Source organism: Alligator mississippiensis, chromosome 4, assembly GCF_030867095.1.
Source record: "Alligator mississippiensis isolate rAllMis1 chromosome 4, rAllMis1, whole genome shotgun sequence".
NCBI lineage: Eukaryota > Metazoa > Chordata > Crocodylia > Alligatoridae > Alligator > Alligator mississippiensis.
The window spans coordinates 232,104,810-232,129,809 of NC_081827.1; the positions used below are offsets into that span (position 1 = coordinate 232,104,810).

Below are 25,000 nucleotides of genomic sequence, written 5' to 3' on the forward strand. Positions count from 1 at the left end.
TTATTTAAACCCCAGTTTACACAGGTAAAAAAGGAAGAAACTGTAAACAGATCATCCAAAAATATGTGTTGTTTCTTTTTATTAGAGAGAGACTGATTTGTGAGTCTTATTCAGGCACTGGCCATCAAAAGCATCCCCTTCCTAGGCCTAACATAAATGTACTAATTTTAGCGACATGTTGTAATGCATGGGGATTTTTGTGTACAAAATACAAGCAAAAGTATTGTGCTTGTATGTCAATATGAAGAACTTATTTGCAGATACTGCCCAATAAATAGTATTTAACTAGCATTGTATTCCTTGATGATTTACATTTGTTTCTAATTAAAAGAATAGAAAAGTAGGAATTTGAAGAGAGAAGAGGCTTTTTTATTTTCTACTTCCCCTTTATCAAACAAAACCCCCTTCAGCCTTTGTGAAATCATGCTATTGTTGTAGGAAAACCCTAAAAATGAAGTGATGCTGACCTCATTGTGTTAGTTCCACACAGGGATCATGAATGGCCTAAAATATGGAGTTAACCTCTAAGACATCTCTCACTAAGTCAACTAAATGCAGGCCCCACTTGCCTGGAAATGTATCAGAATCAAAAGTGACATTTTCTAGGAGATACATTCTGCTTTAAATCTGTGTTAAAATGTCTTTGCATGAGAACAGGCCCTTAAATGCAATCCCTGCCCCTTCTCTTCATTCTTCCTGAATCTGAGCCTGTCAAGGATTATAGTGTGCAACCTCTGCTGACAGTAGATAAATAACTGACAGTATTTTAGCAGAGTTGCTAGGTTCTCTGCAGAGTAATTTGTTTTCTCCTTTCCACCAAGTCTTTAATGTTTTGTTATAAACATCTATAGCAAGGCACTGTTAATAGAAATGACTTATAGCCAAAGATATATATATATATATATATATATATATATAAAAGACTGCAGTGGTTTCCTAAACTTCTCTTCCTAAATATTTTATTGTAGAACTAGATTTTTCTCTCTATGGAAAAATTATCTACAGAAAATTGACAGCAGAAATTTGATGTTCAAGGGACAGAGAAGCCAGACTTGAGAAGAACTTTGCATGGTATCACAAATTCTCAGACTGAGTAATAAAGTATACATTAAGTATTGGGAGTGTGTACCAAGGAGTCCAGCAGTGATTGGCATAATGAATTACTTATCCCCATTCCTATCACTCTATATATCCACACCCACACATGGACCATGAAGCCCCAGAACAGTGTAAAAAATGCTATTGGAGTCTCAGGGCTACAGTACTCGTGGAGATCATTTCTCTCCCTTCCAGAATGGGATCAAATGGGTGTGTAATGTTACAAATCCACTGGACCGTAATCCACTTCTATGTGGGAGTTCATAGCACAGTTCTAGGGCAGCAGATGCCTTTGTAAGGCCCCTGCATCTTTACTTTGTTCTCTCCTTTTATGTAATAGGCCTGAAGTGTCTGTGCAACACTAAGGCCAATTACAGACATTACAATTTTACTGGTATAAATGATTGGAAACCAGTCTGTACCTGTAACAGAACAGAGGTTCAGCACACAGACTGGAATAATAGTGGAACCCAGTCTAAGGTTTTCCCTACCCCACCAAGGGGCGAATGTGTGTTGTTTGCTACCGACCCAAACTATGCTGCTTACAGAAAACTATGTGACTTAGATCATTTCTGCCTTGGGCTTTTTTAATGTTTGTATCTAGCCCCAGGGTTTACTGGAGCCACAGGTTTGTACCCACTATGTACAAAATCACAACAGCAAAAGGTTTTGGTAATTGATAGTTGTTAGAAACCAGTTCTTCTTACTTCAACCGCATGAGTTTGATATAAGATTATACTCTCAGTGTAGAAGCATTTGCACACATATAAATGAATAGGGAGTATTGAATCATTTCAAAGATCATATAAACACAGTTACCTTATATAATATTATATATAAAATATTATGACACGAGTGGGGAAGGATATGTGAAAACAGAAAAAAGTGAGAATCCATGAAGATATGTGTCTCAAGATTTTCTTCTCTTAGGGAAGACAGTATGTACTGAGATAAAGCTAAGCAGTTTAAGAAATGACCCCATTTTGTAAAGCCTGATATGTCAGTATCCTACCATCCCCAGTGATGTGTTTCAAATCACTGAGCTCACCTGTCCACTTCGATGGTCTCAGTCCCATCACAAGTAGGAGACAGAGTCATGGTTCCACCTTTACATTGACTAGTCAAACTGTACGGTGTAAATGGTGCAACGATCAGATCATGCAAGAACCAGGAATGTCAGCTGTGAGTTACCTGACAGGATGCACAAAACCAAGGAACTTCTCAGCAGGCAGATTTGCTGGCTTTCTGTCCCCATCCTACTGGAATGCAATGGAAAATTTGTCCCAGAATGTATATTGAATAGAGCATGAGTTCCTACAGAATTTTGCTGTACTGACCGTGTAATATTTATAAACAGACCTTAAATATGCATTTTCCTATGTGTTCATGCTTTGTACAATGTAAAACCCTGTCTCTTCAGTATCTGGAATATTTTGTCATCAGATCCACTCTTCTCTTTATAAATCCATGGTGCATCCACACCTTGAATACTGTGCCCAGTTCTGGTCTCCACACCTCAAAAAGGATATAGAAGAACTAGAGGAGGTACAGAGAAAGGAAACAAAGTTGATTAGCAGTATGGAGGGACTTCCATATGAGGAGGGACTAAAGATGCTAGGCCTATTCAGTTTAGAAAAAAGATGGTGTGGGGGGGACACACACATGATAACGGTTTATATACCAGTAAATGGTAAAGAGAAAGTAAATAGGGATTTATTATTTATTCTCTCACAAGACAAGAATAGGGGCCACAAAATGAAACTAGTAGGTACTAAGTTTAAAACTAACAAAAAGAAGTTCTTTTTCACATAGTGGGTGCAGCTATATGAGACGCTGCCTGTGCAGTAGCCAAAAAATACTGTCCAGTAATGCGTCACAGCATGGACAATGCTAATATGCTACAGTATTATTAGGCTACTGCACAGTAGCATCACCTAATAGACATATTGTGGCGCAACTGTGCAGTAACTCTGGTTACTGTGCATTTATTTAGTACTTGCTAATACAAGTACTAAATAAATGCACAGTAGCTACTGCAAAGTAGTGTCTTGTGTAGATGTGCCCAGTGTGTAACTAAAGTGTGGAAAAGTGCCACCAGATGTTATGGAACCTGGCAGTTTAGCCAGATTAAAAAAGGGATCAGACAAATTCTGGTAGGAAAGGGGCATCAGTAGCTGTTGAGCATGGGAATTAGGGATACAGCCTCTGAAACAGAACTTCTTAAAGCCAAAGGCTAGGTACAGACATTCAAAAGCCTGAGGCAGAATCAGTCCAACTTACTCAATTCTCTGTAAGCGAAGGAGCTCAGATTGGTAGTGAAGAGAACACGCATTTGCCTTTTGGTGAGAGGGGAAAGACGGGCAAATCTTAGACTGGGTTCTGCCGTTTTTAAACCACTGTATGTGCGCCAAACTTCTGTTATGGATATAGACTGGTTTTGTGTGCCAGACTTCTGTTCTGTTTTAGGTATAGACCAGTTTCTGAACACTTATACCAGTAAAAATGTAATGTCTGTACCTGGCCTAAATGCTGGAGGCTGCAACTAAGAGGGTCAATGGGAAAAAGAACCCTGGTCATACCTGTTTGTTCTCCCTTTCATCTCTGCCAGTGTGTGATGCAGGATACTGAGCAAGACCTAGGGTCTGATCCAGTAAATGGCAAGTCTTATGTTCTCTTTAGTGTGCCTGTATGCAGTATGCATCAGGTGTGTGCTGAAACAGGGTACTCTTTTAAGTACTTGTCTGATGTGTGTACTTTATGCAGAGGGAGTAATATGGTGTATAGTAAGTTGTTTGCAGAATCTGCAAAAATTCCATGCATGGTGCAGTTATCTACACAATGAATGAGGATAAAGGTGTTTGGCCTCATAGCTGCAAACTTACTGGAGTATGTGTGCACAATATGCTGTACTAAAATAAGCATAGCTCTGACCAGTCAAAACTGTTTTTACTAGAATTATCAAGACATCTTGAACTCCATTTCATTTGGCATGAAAACTGTTTAGAAAAAAAACCACTGTGGAATTTTTTATGAGGAAAATGGTTTCCCCTCATTTACCTGGTTTCAAAAACTGCTAAACAGTTTTGAATCAAAACATTTAAAAAAGCAATAAACACAGGCAAATTTAGTCCCCAAAGGATAAGTAATAAAAACTAAAAAATAGAGGCTTAGCATACAAGTGTGTATGCAATCTTAGCCAAATATGGCAGTATTACCATAGGATATAAAATAAGAATATAAAAATGATGTACATATTTATGCATTAGCATTTGAGAAAATTTGACCTATTTAATCCACCCCAACAAAAGTTCCAGTTCAGATCTCTGATAACTGTGGCATAGATGATGCAGATTTAAATGAATGAAATATCACCATAAAATGTATAAAAAGATGTCATACCAAAAATCCTACCCTTTTTCAACATGGAAATCAAAATGAAATTAAGTTAACTATTCTCCCAGATCAAAGTTGATCAAACTTATGTTAGAATTGAAAGCCCATATCAGAACATTAAAGTTAACAGTTCAGGGACGTTGGTTATAAGAAAAACAGAAAATTCTTAGTGGAATTTAAATTTAAAATTTGCAAGTATTTAAATACACAGATAAGGTCCTGAAGTAATGAAAGCATTGTCTCTGCCAATGCCAACTTCTGTTCTTCCTTCTTTATTCTTTCATAGCTACAGTCTAATCCTGAATATTCCTATTTCTGCAATTAGGGGTTTGGAGGATTCAGCCTTTCTATTTTAAAATGGAGTATTTCTTTATTTAAGATGTCTACAAGCATTTAAAAGTTTGCAGGCTATAGAAGAGGACATCTTAAGTTTAAAAAAATGTATTTGTAGGGTAACTTTAAAATGCTAGCCTTCCATCTTCTCTTTATCATCTCTTCCATAAGGGCTTTAAGAAGCAGACAGTTGATAGAAGCAGCAGTCTTAATTTTGATAAGGGCAAAGGTTATTATATGCTACCTTTGCACCCTTCTAATCATCAGGCTGGATGTAACTATGAGTTGACTCAGCACTATTTAAATGTAAGGTATCGTTTGAGCCTGGGGCCATTCCAGCAAACAGGGATCAACTGAAACAACTGTCTTCAATTCTCCACTCCCTGAATTCCCCAGCTGAGGTTCGTAGGAGACACAGATGCTCAGAATCTCTTGAAAATCCATTCACTTCTATTTGGACAGAACTTGAACTACCCATTTTTTAAAATATTAGTGCAAAATGATAATTAGAATATATTCTAACACACATGGAGCCTCTCAACAGGCAAAGTAGAGGACAAAATGGTTATTTTGACTTCAACCTGCTGAACATTGAGGCTAGGGACAGACATTCAAAAAGCCTGAGCCTGAATTGATTCAATCTTTGCAGGTTAGTCTAACCTGGCTAGGCTGAATCAGTTTGTAACCAGACAGACATCCAGAAACGCAGGCACATGCCTGCAGTGACTCAGACCAGCCCTGCTGTGGAGCAGAGAGCCCTGCCCCAGCAACCTGGCATGCTCTCTGGGCTGAGGAATCTGGTTTAACTTAAACCAGGAAGGGGTCTGGGAAAGACATTGCATAAACCAGTTTGACCCAAATCAGTTAAGTCTGATACTACATTCAACCAGGTTTATCTCAAACTGGTTTCAGCCATTTTCAAACTGGTTTATGTGTACTGAACATCTGTTCTGTTATAGGTTTAAACCAGTTTCTGATCACTTAAACCAGTTTATGTGTAATGTCTGTCCCTAGCCTGAGTGACCTCAGCTGTGTGCTGTCTCCAAACAGAAAACAGGGAATCACAAGAACTTGGTTCCCAATCCCATTTTGAGATGATTTTGTATTTTTACAAAACCTTTAATCAAAGAATCTCAAGTGTTTTACATGTGAGCATTATAATCCCCATTTTAAAGATGGAGAAACTAGGGTACCATGTGATTAAACAACTTTTCCAGCATAGCACAGCAAGTCATTTTTCACTTCAACACTGCATTTGGGTTACCTGTCTCCAAGGCCTCTTCTCTGTCCATTCAGATTGTTGGCTTCACTGAGCACAGGAAAGCAGTGCTTAAGTAGGAGTCCATAATTTGTCCTGAATAGTCTGACAATTATATCAAAATATACAGAGAGTATAATAAAAGATGTTAGAATTTGTAAGTGATGGGGTTTTTTGTATTTTTTTCAATTGCCCATGCACCTGATTAGCAGTTGAAACATTCTGTTAATTTGGCATCAGCTGTTTATTCAAAGAAGTAGAGAAATATCACAGAAATAGAAGGAACTAAAATATTTTGTGATCTATTCAAACTGCATTCCCTCAGTTGAAGGAAATAATTTCAGTTACCCTGATCACAGTAGAAAGCAGTCCTCTTTTTGAATGTCTTTTTCATTAATGTAGATATGTTTCTAAGATGAGAAATGATGTTTCTTCTAATTATGGTTACATGTAGTTAATTTCCTATTTTAAAAAGCGCAGTGTGAAAGGCAGTTTCCTTTAAAAAGCAAAAAAAAAAAAAGTGATACAGCTGATGTTCCTGTTGCCGTAGCAACAGATTTATTTATTAGGGTCTGAAATGACATGAGTTAATATACCACATACCTGCTGATCGGCAAACTCCTATTTCAGCTCCAGTTGACAATTAAGTCCTGGACAGCTACAGCCAGGGGTTAATGTTACTCATTAGGAGAACTAGGTCATTACTGGGAAATCAAGGCACTTAAGGCAGCATGGATAAAATACAAAATTCAACATCTCAACGAGTGAGGGTTTTTATGTTAATTAACCTTATTTTCCTTGCATTAAAAAAATCTTTCATATATGCATATGACAGTGGATCAATTAATTGAAAAAAAAGTAAGCTTTAGTTTACTTTCCCCTCTTTAGTTGTCTTCATTTCCTTTGGAAGGGTTTCATTATTTTATGGAAAATTCTTATGTCTATATGATGAGTAAAAAGGGTATTAAAATTAAGAAGGGAATCATCATGGAAATCAGCTTTACCACAAGGGAATGAGCAAATAAAAGCCTTGGAAATGAAAATAAATAAGCTTTGCTAATACCTCACCTAAGGAGCAGAATATAAGCCCATCAGAGCTTGCAGATATTTAGAGGTACTTCTTTGCTTCTTTATTAAGCAGTTACATACTTATTTGACCTTCAGAAACTGAAACTTTCAAGAACTAAATCCAAGTTGTTTGTAAATATTCTATTTATGGAAAACTATGCAATGGTTTAGCACACAGTAACTTTTATAGTTCATAATTGGCTTTTTGATTTCCAGTAAAATTAGATACATTTTCTGAAATGTTTTATTAAGCTATCTGAGTGGGAGTTTTAACTTGATAAGTCATAAATGATTTAGTAAAGCTCTCCTGAAAGCCTTTATTTGCTAATTTTAACAGACTTTATTCTGATATAGGAAAATGTGATAGGCTGAAAAAGAATTATATCCAAAACTCCTTTATTTTCATTCTCAGCAGTCCCCAAAACATTAAGTTCTTTCACTTCAGCTAAATGCTGTACTGCCTTTTTTCAGTTTAAATTCAGACAAAGGCTGTGAGGCCTTATTCTGCTCTCATCTGGTTATTGGTAAATTCAATGTAGCTTAACTCTACTGAAGTTAGTAAAGAGCCATCACTGAAAATCATTGTAAAAGTAATATCCACCCTGAGATGTAAAAAGCGGTGTTCCGAACTAAGAACTGTTGCCTGATACTAATTAAAAATTCAAACCCAATGAGCGATATTCTACCCTGAGCCAAATGAGTGCACTATCCTCCATGTTATCCTATAACTTCCCATATTTCCCATTCATAAAATGTATTTTCAAAAAAGCAAAACTTTTTTTAGAATTGTGAATGAGAGTTATATTAAGCGATAAAATCTTGCCAGATCTGGCCAGCGATAAAAACTGGCCAGATCTTATAAAACCAAGTATGATTTAATTGTGGAGGGAGGAATTACAAGGGTGGGTGGGGAGTTATATGATACTAAAGTACTTTAAAGCAGTTTTGTAGTATTTTGGATGGTGGAATACATCAGGTCTCTACCAGCATGGGTCTGATACAAGTAAACTTAGGGTGGAACAGACAAAGTAAAAGTGCTTCACTTTAACCATACTCACAGTGTACTACTAAATGTAAATAGACACAGTGGTAGACATTTATTTTTTACAAATAAATCCTCCATAACTTGAAGGCTCAGTTGAAGCATTGCAAAAAATTATATTATTTACATACTGACCATGTCTACACAAGATGCTGACTGCGCAGTAGCCTGTGACTACTGCGCAGTAGCATTGCATGGCAGGAAGTGTGACGGGATGCTGCTGCATAGTAGTCACGAGCTACTGTGCAGTCAGCATCATGAAAAAGTCTTGGTATGACTGCGCAGTAACTCCAGTTACTGCGCAGTCATTTAGGACTTGTTTATACAAGTACTAAATTGAGTCCCAAGATAACAGGGTATATACAAATTGGCCATGTCTACACGAGACGCTGACTACTCAGTCATTACTGCAGTCATTAATTTTGTACACTAATGACTGTGCAGTAACGATTGAGTAGTCAGTGTCTCATGTAGACGTGGGCACTTTGTACTAACTAAAAACCTAGTTCTACCTCTGTAAGACCATCTACCTTAGTGAGGTATTGTGAAGATTACTGTATCATTTTCAATACCATCAATACTGGATACATTTCTGAGTGAATGGATAGCTTTAACTAGTCACAGAATCATAGGAGTTAAGGGCTGGAAGGGACCTTGAAAGATCATTAAGTACAACCCCCCTGCTCTGGGCAGGAATACTGCTGAGATCAAATGATCCCAGGAAGGTGTCTGTGCAGTTTCCTCTGGAAGACTTCCAAGGATGGGGACCGCACCACTTCCTTGGGAAGTATATTCCAGATTCTGGTCACTCTTACTGTAAAGAAGTTCTTACATCTAACCTGAAACTGTCCTCTAACAGTTCATGGGCACTGCTCCTTGTCCTCCCCTGGGATGCTCTAGTGAACATTTTTTCTCCCAGCTCCCAATATTCACCCCTTACATACTTATAGATGGCCACCAAGTCCCCCCTTAATCTTCTCTTCCCCAGGCTGAACAGTCCCAGATCCCTTAGTCTTTCTTCATAAGGTTTGTGTGTTTGTTTTTTAAACTCAAAATAGACAAACCTCCAAAGTATCAGTTTGGGATTTGCTTAGATTCATATCTCAAAGATTATCAGACATACCTAATAAACTTGCCCTTATCTAGGATCAGAAACCAAGTACTTGTTTTCCTCTTGTGGGGCAACTAGAATGGGGTCAGGCTGTGGTGGCAGGGCAATGGGGCCAGGCCTGCAGCAGTGGGGGGTGGGCATGGGGGGAGCAGGCCTGGACCTGAACTGCCAGGGGGGAACAGGGTTGGCCCTGAAGCAACAGGGGAGGTGAGGAAACAGGGTCAGGCCTGAAGGGGGGAGGAGGAGGGCCAGGCTCAACAAGGATGGGGGGGTGCGGGGATGCAGAGCCTGAGTCTGGGCTCTGTCCCTGCTGCTCCCCGCTTCCACCCCCAGTCATTACTGATGGGCAATTTGCTAGTTTCCCAAATATTTGCCAGAAATAAAGGAATAAGACTTGAGATTCTAGGTGCTGGAAAGATGAGTACTCTGAGGGCACAGATTCTTTCAGCTGTTTCCTCCTTTTGGCTGTCACAGTTCTCTCTCTTTCTTACCTGTATCTCCTTATCCACTCCTTATGCTTCTTGTACCAATCCACTCTCTTTGCCCAGCAAAGTATCACTCCTCCAGCCTTCACCCTTCCAGTCCTAGTTTCTGTTCTTTCACCTAGTTCCAGTATCATTCTTTCAGCTACTTCCAGTTCTCATCCAATTTCCAGTTTCTCATCCTGTCTGTTATTCACTCCTACCCAAGCCTTTAGTTATCTTCATCCTCCCCCGCCTCCCAATGCTACTCATCCTCATTAGCTCTGAGTCCCAATCCTCCTGGTTTCTTTATCCAATATAATTAGGTCCCCTCACCGGATTCCTGTTTCAGTGCCTTCCCTCAACCACTTCTATTTCCTCCTCACATGCACTGGCTCCTCCACATGCATTTCTCTTCCTCTTCATCTCTTTCCATCCATCACCTGTTTTTTACTCCTTGTCCAACTAGTCCAGGGGTAGGCAAAATACAGCCCACAGGCTGGATCCAACCTGCCAGGCCATTCTATCTGGCCCGCAGAGCCCCTAAAAAATTTGAAACATATTTATCTGCTCCTGGTTGCCTGTAAAAAATGACAGGAGCCAAGGGCAATAGGATCCAGAGGGAGCCTCAGCAGGAATACAGCAGCCCAGCCCCACCCCACACCCAGCCATTTCCCTGCTTTCCTGCCCCTGCATTGCTCCATCAGCACATGGCTCCCAGCTGCATTGCTAGACCGGGGGAGCACAGGCCACACGAGTACCCTGGGTGTGTGTGTGTAGGGAGGGACTGTGTGTGTGTATTCATAGGGCGAGTCCCACACACACACTGTACCATACACGTGCACCCACACCCCGCCTCGCACTGCCATACACACAGACCCTCCACTCCCTCACATACCCCAGTCACCCTCTCCCCACACACAGCCCCTCACATATCCACGTGCTCCCTCACCCCACACCTCTCCCACATCTATCCATCCCCCACATCCCGACACACCTGCAGCCCCCTATAAACATATACCCCCGCCACAATATACAAGAGTAAGACTTCATTTTAAGCTATTATAAACAATCACCTCTATGTACACTACACAAACACATGTAAACCAGGACAAAAATATTTTTAAAATCAAATTAATAAAAGTTTTAGATGTTTGCTTTTTAGACTATAATTTGGTATTTTTCTAGTTCCAAGATGGCAAAACCCTTTGCTGAAAGGCATACTTCCAGGGGCATGGGGAGGGCTTCTGATGGCCAAGGTCAGGGGCTAGGGGACGGGCCTTCCAGTCCCAAGATGGTGACCGGGGGGTGGGGCACCTGTGAAAGGGTGGGGCTACCCATGTGGCCCTCGACAGCTTGCCAAAGCTGGTTAAGCAGCACTCCACCTGAAGTAATTGCCTATCCCTGAACTAGTCCCTATCCACTTTCAGTCTTCTTCCACTTACAGACTCCCTGCCTCTTCCTTATTCTCTCCACTGTTTCCTTCATCAGCTCCTGGTGTGCATCCTCATCTGCCATGCCTAGTCTTCCCAAATTGCTGAACTCCACTCCAGCTCACAGTATCAGTTTTCCTTTTCTTTCCTCTGCCAGTCATCAGTCTTAGTTTCTGTCCACTGATGGTTAATACTAGACAAAAGTTAAAAACAATGGGAAAAGGAGGCTTTTATAATAAGAAGTGTTAGGGAACCTTAAGAGATGGTTACTACCAGCTGCTTTTATAATATATATTGCCCGTTGTCACAGTACATGAATGTTTTCCAAGAGGTAATAACTAAATCTGCAATTAACCAATCATCTAACATCCCTGCTTTCTTTTCCCAAGATCATAGGGTATTTTTTTGGTTCAAAGCTTTTTTTACCCTCCTGTTTAATTAGTTTTTTCACCCCTCTCCATTTTTCTTCCCTGTTATGCTTTTCGGTCTCTTTAAATCTCTTTTCTTCCCTTGTCCTCTCTCCCGTGCTTTTTCTTAGTTGTGGCTGTGGGCAAGTTAACTCAAATAAATTAATTCATGCTTGCTTCTGAACTCAGTAAGATTTGTGGTCATTCTAATCTCCTCTGATAATGAGTTCCAAAAAATGGTCTAGCTGCCAAAAAAGCTCCTCCTTAGGAGCTTCAGCGTGTGGATGACAGCTTCCTGGTTCCTGTCGAACATACATACCCAGGGAGGTCACCATTCCAGAAAAAAAGATGACTTAGAATAAGTACAGCTGATTATTTCCAGGACCTTCTTGATTAAGACCAGGACTTTCAGTCTGATCCAGTGTCCTATAATGAAGCAGTATAGTATAGTTTAGTGGAGCACTCGTGTTATATACTCCTGCTTAGGTAGAGTGCAATATAATCCAGCCTGGAAGACACAATGCTAGCTCACCCTGGCCAAAGTATCATCCTGCATGATGGGATGTAGTGGTTTAGCTGCTCTCAAATAGAAGTAGCAGTGGCTTTTCACTATGGTTGCTATTTGAGTCAGTCTGATGTGTTCAGAAGGATTAATGTGACCATGCCTGGTCAGTAAGCCTTTGAGAAGACGATGGCTAACTAACAGGAAGGAGGTAGGGCCTGTCACTTTTTCTTGATCACTTTATAAGTAAGTGGTCATTAGCAATGAGGGACAGCTGGGAAAAGGCAAGGTGAGTAGACCAAGGAAATGCTATTTATTGAGCTGATTATACGCTTCCTGTGGGTTGAGGCTGTATTTATTTCCATCTTGACACTGTGAGGGTTTCTCTTATTTTCTCTGAGAAAGAAATACAAAAAGGAACTGTGTTAGGTCAGTCGCAGCCCTGTTTATTTTGGGACAAAAAAGATCCTGTAGCTGTGGACAGACGAATTGAGAACTTTACTATCCTTTAGATTTTTAGAGAATGAACATATTTTCAAGAAGGCCGGAGAGTGGAAGTGTAGGTTTGTTTTCAGGCATTTTTGTCTGAAGCAAGGGTTGTCTGGTCTTAAGAGGCTGAAAGAGAGGTCCAAAAAGCAGGAGGTGCTAGAGAGCTCTTTTCCCATGAAGCCTTCACTTAGTAATATCTAGGATGTGGCGCCATTTGAGAATATGGGACAGACACCCTCAATCATACTTCAAAATATTCCCTGCTTTCTACCACTGTTATCTCCACTTTACCCATGTTCAACATAAGCCACGTCCTTTCACCCAAATACAAGGCCTTGTGATAGAGAAGAGATCTTTTATTTTGTCATAGGTGAATTTTGCATTTGAAACCACAGCATCTGGATATTTATTCGCATAGCTCCACAGAAGTTAAAATGACTCTGGGACAGAACAGAGCCTTGTGCTACTCCACAATTCAGCTCTCTTTAGGGCCCCTGAACCGTCATTGAGGCAGTGATATCATTGTCACAATCCCCACAATTATCAAATACCTCAACACATCCAGAAGTGAAAGCAGGATGTCTTGCTCCTTTCAGTGGGTGGAATGAGCTTATTTATGAGCATGCTCTGATCCAGTGCCGCATCAGTGCTGCTTCTGTCCCATGATGTGGCTTGAAGTGTAGCAGTGATAGAAGTGGGATATTGGTAATAGATAGGCCTGTTTGGAGGTAACTCAGAACTATTTTCTTGTTTTTCTAGCTCAAGAATGGGAGGCTGGAGATATGACAGCTCTTAATTTTTCCAGGAACCAACTGCTGGATCACTGCTCTCAGATCTTTTTGGTGGCAAAAGTGGGACTTTGAAGTAAATTTTGCTTCTGTCTCTTTCTCAGCTATGGAATCTGGTACTTTGTGGAGCCTTGAAGTGGTGCTTCACAGAATCCTTATTTGAACGATCTGGTTTCACACTATTATTGTTTTGTATTGTTTTAAATACACACTCAATGTGTTTTGTTCAGTCATCAGTGCTTCAAAGATGGGTCCTCCTTAACAGTGGTACATTGTATAATTAGGTTTCCTTGAGGGGTTGAAGAAAAGCTCTTTATAAGAGTTTATTATTATTGTTGTTGTTATTCTTCTTATTATTATTATTCAAATTGCTGCTTGAATTCATAAGACTGGATTTTTCTGCAAAATAAACCAAGCAAGACTGAACCAAACTCTGAACTGGTACGTTTCCTCACTCATGAAGCAAAATTGAGCTGGCATCCTTAATAATGTAATGGAGATCAGACTCCAGCCATTGTCTTGGAAAAAGTTTACCTTGAAATGACTCAGTGACTGGTGCTGATCCAGAAATTATTTTGGGCAGGGATATGGCAAGGGAAGAGTTGTTTTGTTTTGTTTTGTTTTGCTTGGTTTTGTTTTGTTTTGTTTTGCTTGGTTTTGTTTAGGCAGGGCTTAAGTCTTTTCATCATTAAGTCTGAGATAAAAAGACTAAACAATAAACTTTTTTTTCTCCTTTCTTTCTTTTTTTCCTATCCGTCTCTCCTACATAACCAAAAACAGGAAAAAAAATACTTTTTAAGTATATAGGAACGTGCCACCCATTTTTCTCAGTTCAATATTTTAAAAATCTGGAGGTAAAATAAATCCTTCTCATAAAAACAAGCTATAATTTATAAATGAGAATAGAGAACTATGTTCACCAGTGCATGTTGGCTGCTTTCTGATTCTTTGGTGTTGTCAACACAATCAGAGCTTTCTTATACATTTCTCATCTGCAGTCAAGGATCAAGACCTTATTTTCCTGAAGACATTATGGCTTGTTCCTGTTAAGAGGTGTTGCCAGTACTGTTAAAACATTCACATGTCTGGATAGTGTTCATTTTAAGGGCTTTTTTGGTGACACTGATGCAAAAATATTTTCTTGTAGCTAACTCCATTTCATGTTAACCTGTGGGGCTAGTGGATAGCATCATGAATTTTGATACTGATGATACTAGACAATGTTTAGAGGCACAATTAAAGAAGAAAGATTCAGATAAGGAAGAAAACTCACTGGATTTAAATACATATTCATACTATATCTATAATTCCTATTGGAAATGTTAAAGATGGAAAAATACTATGATAAATTGGATAAAGTGAAAGTAATTGATTTTTCCTTAGCGTTTGCATTTTCTTAGTTATTTCTTTTTCCTCATTTCTTTTCTAATAGTTTTTTCCTGGCAGAAATACTTTCTCTCATGCAGTTATCATGGACATTGTTACCAGAAATTTAGTATTAAAAAAAAATCTCCTTCTTTTGTGATATCCTTTTCTTGATTTTAATGTAGACAGTAAAGTACTTTGAAGTAATTGATTTAAGATGTCCTCCCTCTCAGTTCTATGACAATAATTATTAGTAGACTGCATTTCACACTGTGTATTTTATATGTTTTGTAAAATGATTCTTCCTACTGTAAGAAGTGCATCGTCTACTAGATCTATTAGCTGACAAGGATCCTCCCAACCTCCTTGTGAGTGAATTACCCTGTAAGACCATGTGTTACTGATGCCACTTTACAGATGGGGAGAATCAAACAGAGAGAACTCGGGGAAAGTCAGTAACAGGAACAGATTACAACTCTGTAATTCTTGGTTCCCAGGGCCATGATCATTTTTCTAGGTCATGCTGCCAAACTCTTAACAGAGACTAGCAATCTGTATTCATACAGTTTGATTAAATATACTGTTTTGTGTGAAATTTTGAAGTAGAATAACAAAATTAAAATGACTGCCAGTGATGCATTTTAATTGCTGTAGTGAGTCCATCTTTGTAATTTAGTGCATTGTGTATTTTTGCTGAATATTCTGCTGGTAGTTCCCTGAGAATGGGCTAGTTAGGTACAGGGTTAACAAGATGTTGACATCAAATAAGTCTTGAATTCGTAAGACTGGATGGCACTAGGTACATGGGACTTTAAGGATTCGAGCTCATGTCCACCTAAGTGTGTGTGTGTGTGTGTGTGTGTGTGTGTGTGTGTGTGTGTGTGTGTGTGTGTGTGTGTGTGTGTGTGTGTGGAGAGAGAGAGAACTGTGTGGGTTAAACTAATAAAGAACCACAAGGCTATTCTTAACCTTCTGTTACTGTGTTTTTTTATTCCCTGTGCAAAGAACATAATTCAGCTAAGAACATCCTGACACAGCCTTATTCATACCTTGCAATCAGCAAAGTCAACAATTGTTATGCTGTTTTGCTGGCTGCCTTGCAACTGCCTTGGTGCCCAAGTCTCCTTATTTTGCATTAGCATTTATGACTTCTTGATCTTCAGTCACTTCTTTTTCCCTCACTAAAGAACTTTATCTGGTTCCATTGTTTCTGTCTTTTGCTCCCTTCTCTGCTCCCATGCTGATTCTTCTGTTATGCTTCCTCTAGACACCATGTTTCCACAACCTTGCCTATCCCTCATAACTGTTCTATGTTGCTGTTTTCACACTTGCATTGTTCTTATTTATCCTTTCACAGCATCTGATAAAGTGAGCTCTTGCTCATGAAAGCTTATGCATCTCTGATTCAGTTAGTCTATAGGTGCTTCTTTACGCTGTCTTCTGCCTGACATCAGACAAACATGGCCAACTACCACTCTCTGCCCCATAAAACCATGGTAATTCTTCATCCCTGAGTTTCCATGATACTTTGTTCAATTGGAAATTCTACTTTCCGAGCTGCTGCTTTGGTATTTCATTTGGTGACTTTTTCTGTCTTTCACAGGGTCCTTCCAGGGTCCTGTTTCCTTCAAAATCTCATTTTCTATGCTCATGACTTCCAAATTTGCTTCTCTACCACTGGCATTTCCCCTTTTACTTCTGTCTTTCGAACATCTTTTCCTAGTTGTCCTGCTGCCTTATGATTCCCAAACAAGCCTTTCTTCCAGTTCCATCTCTCTGCTCTGTCTGACTTAGTATATACATTTGCTACCTCTAAATACTACGCACAACTGTGTAAATAATAAAGAATATTTTCCTGATCCAGAATATAGTCTATCAGCCACTTTCTGACTACAAATAAATACATAAATGGTAGTCATAAATCTTCGTGTTAGCTCTTAATTTACTAATATGCTGAATTTTAAAATTTTGGGGATTTCTTCTTAAGATTTCACTGGTATTTCAATACCACACTCGTTCCACTGGCAACCAGTTAATTGTATGAAATTGAGGACAGGATAATATTATTTCTAATACTCTGTTCCAGGCAATAGAACATGTGAGCTCTGTTTCAGGCTCTACCACAGACTTCCTATGTGACAATGTGCAATTTCATTGCACTATGGGGAAAAAAAACTTTCCTAATATTAGGGGCTGCTTCTTGTTTTGCTCTGTATTGCTTGGTAAGTGCTAGAGTTTCTTGAAGGACTATTAAAGTGTATGCCCCCCCCCCCCTCCCCCTTTCTGAATTCTCTACCTCAGAAATAGTGGAAATCATCCTTGTTAAAAATCTTAAGATGATTAAAATGGACTGCTTTAATATTTCTTTTAACTGAGCTTATTCCACCTTTTCAAAATGCATGCCATGCCATGTCCATGTGAGCAGAAGCCTTTGTTTCCAGCAGCACAAATAAAAGTGGCACAAATTTGTGCCACTACTTTGTGCTGCAATGCACGCCCCTGCCCATGCACTTTGCAGCAGGATGCATTGTCCCACTGCTCCATGGGCTGCAGGGAGGGCTGGCTGGGACACACAGGGTGCCTCAGTGCAGGGCTAGCCAGAAGGCAGCCCCCATGCTGAGGCAGCTTGTGCCCCTGCCCAGCTTGTGTCCTCTCTCCATGTGCTATGGAGCCCCTGCACTGAGGCAAGTGGAGTCCCTGTCCCAAGGCACAATGTGGAGCAGCTGGTTGGTGTGCAGTGTGCCTTGAGACAGGGTCATCACGTGTTCAGTGTGGGGGATCTGCAATGGAGCTCCCACACTTAGGCACGTGGAAACAAGGGAGCAGTCAGCCCAGGGCTGTCTGCGCCCCATCTCTGTGTTTGTCCTGGTATATGGCACTTTGGCATGCTTTGTGCCAATTTTTTTTCCAGGTTTTTTTTTGCTGCCAAGATATCCTGGTAGCAACTTTTGTCCTGGTGATGCAAATTAGCAGCACCATGCACCATTTAACATGTGTGCCTGCACATCTGGATCTGGCCAATGTGGGCACTGATGTGATGGGACTCTGACTTTGTATCACAATAGATACATGCCCTTTATACACATTCTTTAAAAAATTGAGGGATTTCTCATATTTGTAGATGGCCATGTTTATTTTATTGGATCATTTAATTCACTATATAGTTGTTAAACTTACTGGCCTTTTAAAAGAAAGAAATGATTTGATTTTGCCCTTTGAAACAATTTCTGTCTCTCTTACATGACTTTTTAAATGATGCATAGCTTTCTCATCAAAATAGCTGTCAATATCACCAAATGTGATCAATTTAATTTACTACTTTGATGGGATGGATCTCTTGCTGAAACTGCACCCGATGCTGTAAAAGGAATATTCAGTTAAAATTCTTTACAAGGGCCATGTTTCAGAGTTATAGGTTGTAGCCATGTTGGTCTAGGGCATAGGCAGACAAGGTTCTTCGAGTAAATCCAATATCTTTTATTAGACCAACTCAAATAGTTGGAAAAGCTCCTCTTTGCAAGATTTTGGTTACAAACACCCTTCAACCTGATGAAGGGTTTTTGTACCAGTAAGCTTGCAAAGAAGAATTTTTCCAACTATTTTAGTTGGTCTAATAAAAGATATTGGATTTACCCAAAGAACCTTGTCTTACCAGGGCCAGACTTTTCTCCTTCCATTTTATCATTTTTGTACTATTTCAGCAATGGAAAGCAAATGGAAGCTCCAGCCAAACTAGGCATATGTGCCACTCCTGACAGAGCCCACAAAGGAAAAGGAAGTTGGGCTACACTAACACTAAGTTCAGTCAATCCCTGAATAACAGGATGGTGTTTAATAATTATTAGCGCTCTCTGCCAAAGGCAGTCTGGCTGGCACCAAAAGCAAAGGTGATGTAAAGCCCCACTCTTTCCATCTTGAATCTTGGATCCTCTGCCAAGTACCACTGGCTGGACAGAGGGATCTGAACCACTGACTAATTGGTCCTGACACCTCATTGTGTGGTAGAAAAATAGATATTATCTCCATTTTACAAGTGGATAAACTGAGGCAGAGAAACTGGAGTGAGTACTGATCCCAGAAGTTATTTCCCTCTGACTTCAGTAAAGTCTAATTTTGGTCCTAAATGTCTAGACCACAGTTCTTGCTAACCATTTCTAAATGTATCAGGTAAATACTAAAAAGTATAAGTCTATTATACATGTATAATCATATATAGGCATGCATACATGTATAGTTATACATTTCTTCAGAATCTATGGCTATGGAAGTTGAAGCTGTCTGAAGACAATGGCTCCCAGTCAGTGTGAAGCCTGTTACCTGATTAGAGGTATATGTTGCCTTTCCTCATACTGTAGCTGTCATGTAACCAGAGATTTGCATTTCTGCAAACCATTTGGAATATAGTTCATACAATGTTCAGTTTCCAGTTCTTTACCAAATTAATTATTAAAACTTCCATTAAATCAACCAAAATGAATACAGGGTCATTTCAGATATGTGCAGGCCAAAGAAAAGGGATCATATCTCAGTTTTTCCCAAATATGTAATACAGTATAAAGTTTGCATAGTAACATCCAGCTTTTATAGTTTTGTGTTTCCTCTTACGAAAATGGAACATACACACTCACTAATATTTTTTAATAAAGCTAAAAAATGCAACAGATGCAGCCAAAAGTGCACGTCATTTTGAGCAGATCTTTACAGAACAGACATCCCATATTGTGTTCATCTTTTTCCACAATCACTGCTATGACAATCTGGTGTGTTTAGCAGTTGTTGCTGAGTAAGGCAGACTGGATTGTATATGATTTCTCCATGTCAGCCAAGAAACACATCACTCTCCTTTTTGTTGCAGAAATAAGATAGTCTTGTACAATGTGTTATTCTTTCTACCAGGAATAGCTATATCTTTATTGCTTGTAAATATAATAGTGCATTTTAATTTGTGGGTCCCCTTGTTGGAAGCACTCTACAAATCTTAACAGAAATATCTAAAAATAAAATAGTTTTGTGCCTGTAAGAGTCACAGAGGCGAGCAAACTGAAACAGCACAACCTCCCAGATAGGAAAAAGAAGAACATAAAAGATACCACTATAATTGATGTACATTACTGCTATCTTCATTTCAGAGAAACAGAAGAATAGATATTTTGATAGGGAAAAGAAAGGAGGATCACCTGCTCATATCACAAAATCCATCAGTGGAGCTTCCATGAACAGGGCAAATGCAGAAATTTCTCCTCCTGCCATTTCTTCTGAATTCTGTTCTGGTGGGTGCAGAATTTGCTCCCTCCTCTTTCTCTCCTAGAAAAACCGAAATGCAAGCTTGAATTCCCATATATCTTTCCTAATTTACACAAGTGCTGTAAGATTCATTAGGGGTATAAGGCCTTGTGGCTCCCACAAACTGTAGGGCAGCAGTTCCCAAACTGTGGGTCATGACCCCAAATGAGGTCTCAACATCAGCGGATGGGGTTGCAGCGCTGTGCTCTCTCCTGCGCCAGGTCCCACCAGCTGGTTGCAGAAGCCTGAGGGAAGGGCAGCAGGGCAGAGAGCGCCAAGCCCACAGTGGGCAGCCTGCATCCTTCCCTCCGCCATGGGCTCTGCTCTGGCTGTGCCACCCATGGGGGAGGGACGGGCAGGGCATGGAGCCAGGCTCCACACTCCAGCTTCAGCAGCTGCTGCTTCCTGCGGGCAGCACCCAGGGTTCAGGTACTGCTGCGGTGGGGGGGTAGAGGGTTGCAGGCCCTGGCCCTGGGGCAGCTGGGTAGAGTGGGGGGCTGCAGATTGGAAGTGAGGGGTACTGGCCGGGCCAGGGGCCTGTGGCTCGGAAGTAAAGGGCACCTGGGGGGAGTGAGTGGCTGTAAGCGGGGAGTGAGGGGCCATGCTAAGGAAATGGCCAGGGTCATGCTGAGGAAAAGTTTGGGAAGCACTGCTATAGGGGTTCTTACTCCCCTCTGGCTCGTAGGGGAATAAGGAGTAGCTCCATTCCTTAGAGGTAGCTTCCCATGGCATCTTGGTCTTCCTCTGAGGAGAAATTGTAAATCCAGTTGTGGAAAAGTTTTCTACCTTTGAGGCTGTATAGCTGTTAGTGTAGATTTTGCAGACTTTAGAGAGGAGTATGTCAGCTATGTGGCCCCCTCCTTTTTGCTTGATTTATCTCTCTCTAAGTGGACATTTGACCCCAACAGACTTAGGGAACATCATGCTCAGCATCTGTCAGCCTTAGCTATACAGTGTGCAGACTAGCTACTCTGCTAACAATAGACCCACTAGCTAAACACCTGTAATTACCTGCCCCAAGGGAGGATTGAGGCCATCAGTAAATATTTAGGACTCTAATGAAGATCCCAGCAGAGGTTATTTTCCATATACACTTTTTCATTTGCACTTTTACCCAGCCCTGACAAGTCTGGTTCCTTTTTTACATTGTCATTTCCCAGCTCTTTCGGCTAAATATTTTGAAAAGAAATCAAGCACTAGAAGTGCATTCAAACATACAAATTACCTTTCCAGAAATAGGTACTCTTATGAATACAAGCAACTTCTGAGTATTTCAGTCCTGATTCTTAATAACTTTAAAAAGTAGTTGAATTATCTCTGAGAGTCAGTAATTTTGTCCACTTGGAATCATCATCATAAAAACTCCTGGTCCACAGATGTGAAACAAATTATGAGGCTTATGCCATTACATTCCTTTTTATTATTGAGAACAAAACAAAGCTAGAGGATATACAACTTCTTTAAGTAATTATTGTTTTTTTTCAATCTGTAAACCTCACAATTTCTGAAGATTTTAAGCCTAGAAAGGTCCTTTTTAAAACATTAATTAGAGGAAGCATTTGTTTTATTTCACTAAACTAAAAATATTGACCAAATTAGAAATTAACACATGTAGACTACAGATGTCATTGAGCCCGAGATTTTCTGAATCATATAATTATTAATGTTTCATATAGCCATGTGATAAACCTACAGATTCATTGTACATAATTAGGCTGTACGACAAAGACCCACTCTTGCTAAACTGTAGATTTTCCTGTAACATAAGAAGTAAAACAGTAGAAGTTTCTAAATAATAAATTAAAAACAAAATATTTGAAAGACATCTGGCCCACATCTGTCTGAAATAAGATAATTTAAAACACAGTAATTAAATGCAAAAATACTACAATATTCACACCTTATAATGGAAAAAATAACTCATTTCATTTTTAATGCAATTTACCAAATTATGGAAATTTTTATTCATTTATGGTGTCTTTTAACCTCTCGTTCTGTCATAATAAAGACGATAGAATAGCATCTAGTTTCTTTCTTTTTAACTAACCAAACCAATGTTTCTTAAGACCTTAACCGTGGGGAAGAATATAATTCCAAATCTTTAATTTAATCATGAAATAAAATCTGTATACACTTATAATTCTATCTTATCCTTTACTAAATAACTCCCCAGCTAGCTACTTAGAAGCCTACAGGTGCAGAAAGACCTCTATCTCAGTTGTGTCCTTTCTTTCTTATCCAGTGCACTAAATGACTTGGAAGCTTTTAAAAACTCAAATATTCATAAAAATCCGTTTTGGAACTTTTGTTTTCTTAGCAAATGTAGTTGCTTAATATAGTGTTTTTTCAAAGAGGGATAAAGTATTTTGAAGACTAACTCCTTTATCACTGGGGGCAGCACAGAAGGAAGGATTCTCTCAAGTTTCCCGCCTCTCCAAGGTCTGCCCTGTATACTTTTAGCTAGGTGGAATCATATTTTAGCTCAGGATCTTAGCTAACTTGATCATGTGAAGAGTGAACACATGGTTTCAGAAAAATGGGCCAAGGAAACAAGGCTGAGTTCTCATCTCATGTGGTAGGCTGAGGAAACTAAGCTTCCATATGACATAAGCCATCCTGATTAGGGTAGAAAGCAAAGGGAAAACATTTCTAGGGACCCCAACGCTAGAATTAAAAATAAATACTACTGTGATAAGTGAGAAGTTTACCACAAATAAACATACCCTAAATCAAGATTCATTCTGCTTGTTTCAAGGGAACATGATAAAGACCCTGAAAGTTTCTTTAAAGTATTACTGAAACTTAAAGAGAAGGAACTACATTTTCATGTATCTGTCCTGGGAGAGACTTTCACCGATGTGCCAGGTACCTTTTTTAATTCTATAATTCTACAGGTGGCATACATTTAGAAGTAATTTCTATATGCATACATATATTTACTTTTAAGACTATTATATATATATATGATCTTGGTGTATTGTAAAGTTTAAAGTTATAATTTTTGTTAAATGAACATTCTTTGACATTACTTGAGAGGATACAGCCGCTTATTTATTACATGTTTTTCATACATTGTATGTACATGTATATAAAAACGAAAGATATAAGCTTGTTGGATAGTTCAGAGAATTGGTATAAAGAGACTTTCAATGTGAGGCCCTGATGAAAAGTTGTTATTTGATGTCAGTTTGGTATATATGAAATTAGTATAATAAATGTTAGTTTATTTAATAATAGACAAGTATGAACATCATAACAAGTACCATAACAATTGGCATTAACTGCTGGCATTATCAGCAAGAAAAACAAGAAGTAAATGTTAATGGATATTAAACTATTACATGATAATCAAGTCTTACAATTTGAAAGCTTCTGGCCCTCGTTCAGAGGGCCTCATCCATCTCTTTCTCGTGTTTAGAGGCCTGTAGCAGACACCCATCATGACCCTCCCCCCTCTGACTTTTAGTCAGAGACTTTCAACAGGCCTCCACTTCATACTGCACCACTGAACACATGTGCATCACCTTTATGTACAAGGCAACACCTTTTTCTTTTTTTTTGCCATACCTCTTTCCTGAACAAGCTATGCCCATCTATGGCTGTACTCTAGTCACGTGAGCTGTCCCACCATGACATGTGAACTGTCACACCATGTGTCCGTAATCCCAAGTACATCATAATTCTGTGATTATACTAGGACTGCCAGGTCTTCCAGTTTGTTCCCCATACTTCTCACATTAGCGTATAAACATTTAAAGTATCTAACTGAGTGTCCTATCCTCTTCCTGAGAACTTTGCTCAGGTTTCCATGATTGTTTCCCTTTACTAAGTTTTTATTCAAGTCTCCAGGCTCTTTAATTACCTCTGAGCTTTTGTCTCCATCCTCTGGTGAATCTAGTTTAAAACCCTCCTCACTAGAGATATGAAAAGGTCAACGATTAATTGTTTAACCGTTAAGTGTAATGATATCCAGTTAGCTTACCAGTTATGCTTTAGCTTGGGATGGGTTCAGTGCCCCAGCAGGGCAGGCAGGAGCGGGGAGAAGAGGGGAGAGTGACTATATCCATAGCCTAAGAGGAAAACAGCCAACAGCCTAAAGACTCATCAGTTAAGCAATTAGCTGCTTGTTCACAGGTGTTCTTTCCTTGCAGGGCTTCATGTGGGCTGTGTTGTCTGACTGGGTTTGCCTTCTCTTCCCCACCCCATCCCCTGTCCCCCAGTCAAAGGGCTCTGGGAGTGGGAGTGGTTCCCAGCAGCAGCTGTATCTGAGCTGCTGTGTTGTTATTAGTTAATTGTTTAAACAATATATAATTAGAGGAGGTTAAACGAATATTTTTTTAAATGATATTTACATCCCTACTCCTTACTAGATTAGCAAGCTTGTATATGAAGACACTCTTCCCTCTGTTCACCAGATTGACTGCATCTTCCTGGATGCCTCCATTTTCCTGGAACACCATCCTGTGGTCAAAGAAGCCAAAGCCCTGTTGGCAACATCATCCATACAGACAAGTGTTGATCTCTAGGATGTGACCATCTGTTGCCAGGCCTTTATCTAAATTGACAGAACACCACCTGGGCCACCGTCCCCTTCACCCTTGCACCCAGAGCCATGTAGTCACTTTTGGTCTGCTCAAGGTCACCCTGGCAGTGTCATGGACTAGTAGTCAGAGGGCTGGATGAGTCTGGGCAACCTCTCTTATAACATTTCACAGGCAGGGAGCAGACCTCTCGAGCCAACAGTTCAAGCCAGCAGATGGATGCCTCCTTGCCCCACAGGTGCGAGTCACCAACCGCTACCACTTGCCACTTCTTTTGGTTGCAGTGGTCTCGATCCTCCCTCCCTTAGGGGTGCATGACTTGGCCTCTTTTGCCACTGGACTGAGCTCCTCATCCAATGCAAGGGCTTCATACCAGTTGTCCAGCTGGACACCTGCAGGTCTAGAAAAGAAGTGTTGTCCTTCCAGAC

At 39.8% G+C, this 25,000-nt stretch overlaps 1 protein-coding gene across 7 annotated transcripts in view; it reads left to right on the forward strand.

The window, feature by feature from the left end:
• Positions 1-25,000, forward strand: part of GTDC1 (glycosyltransferase like domain containing 1) — a 302,948-nt gene that overhangs the window by 257,385 nt on the left and 20,563 nt on the right. For all 7 annotated transcript variants that reach the window (XM_059727401.1, XM_006266997.4, XM_019480237.2 and 4 more), the window contains one exon: positions 22,787-22,896. In XM_059727401.1, coding sequence (XP_059583384.1) covers positions 22,787-22,896 — 110 coding nt within the window. The remainder of the gene's footprint in view (positions 1-22,786; positions 22,897-25,000) is intronic.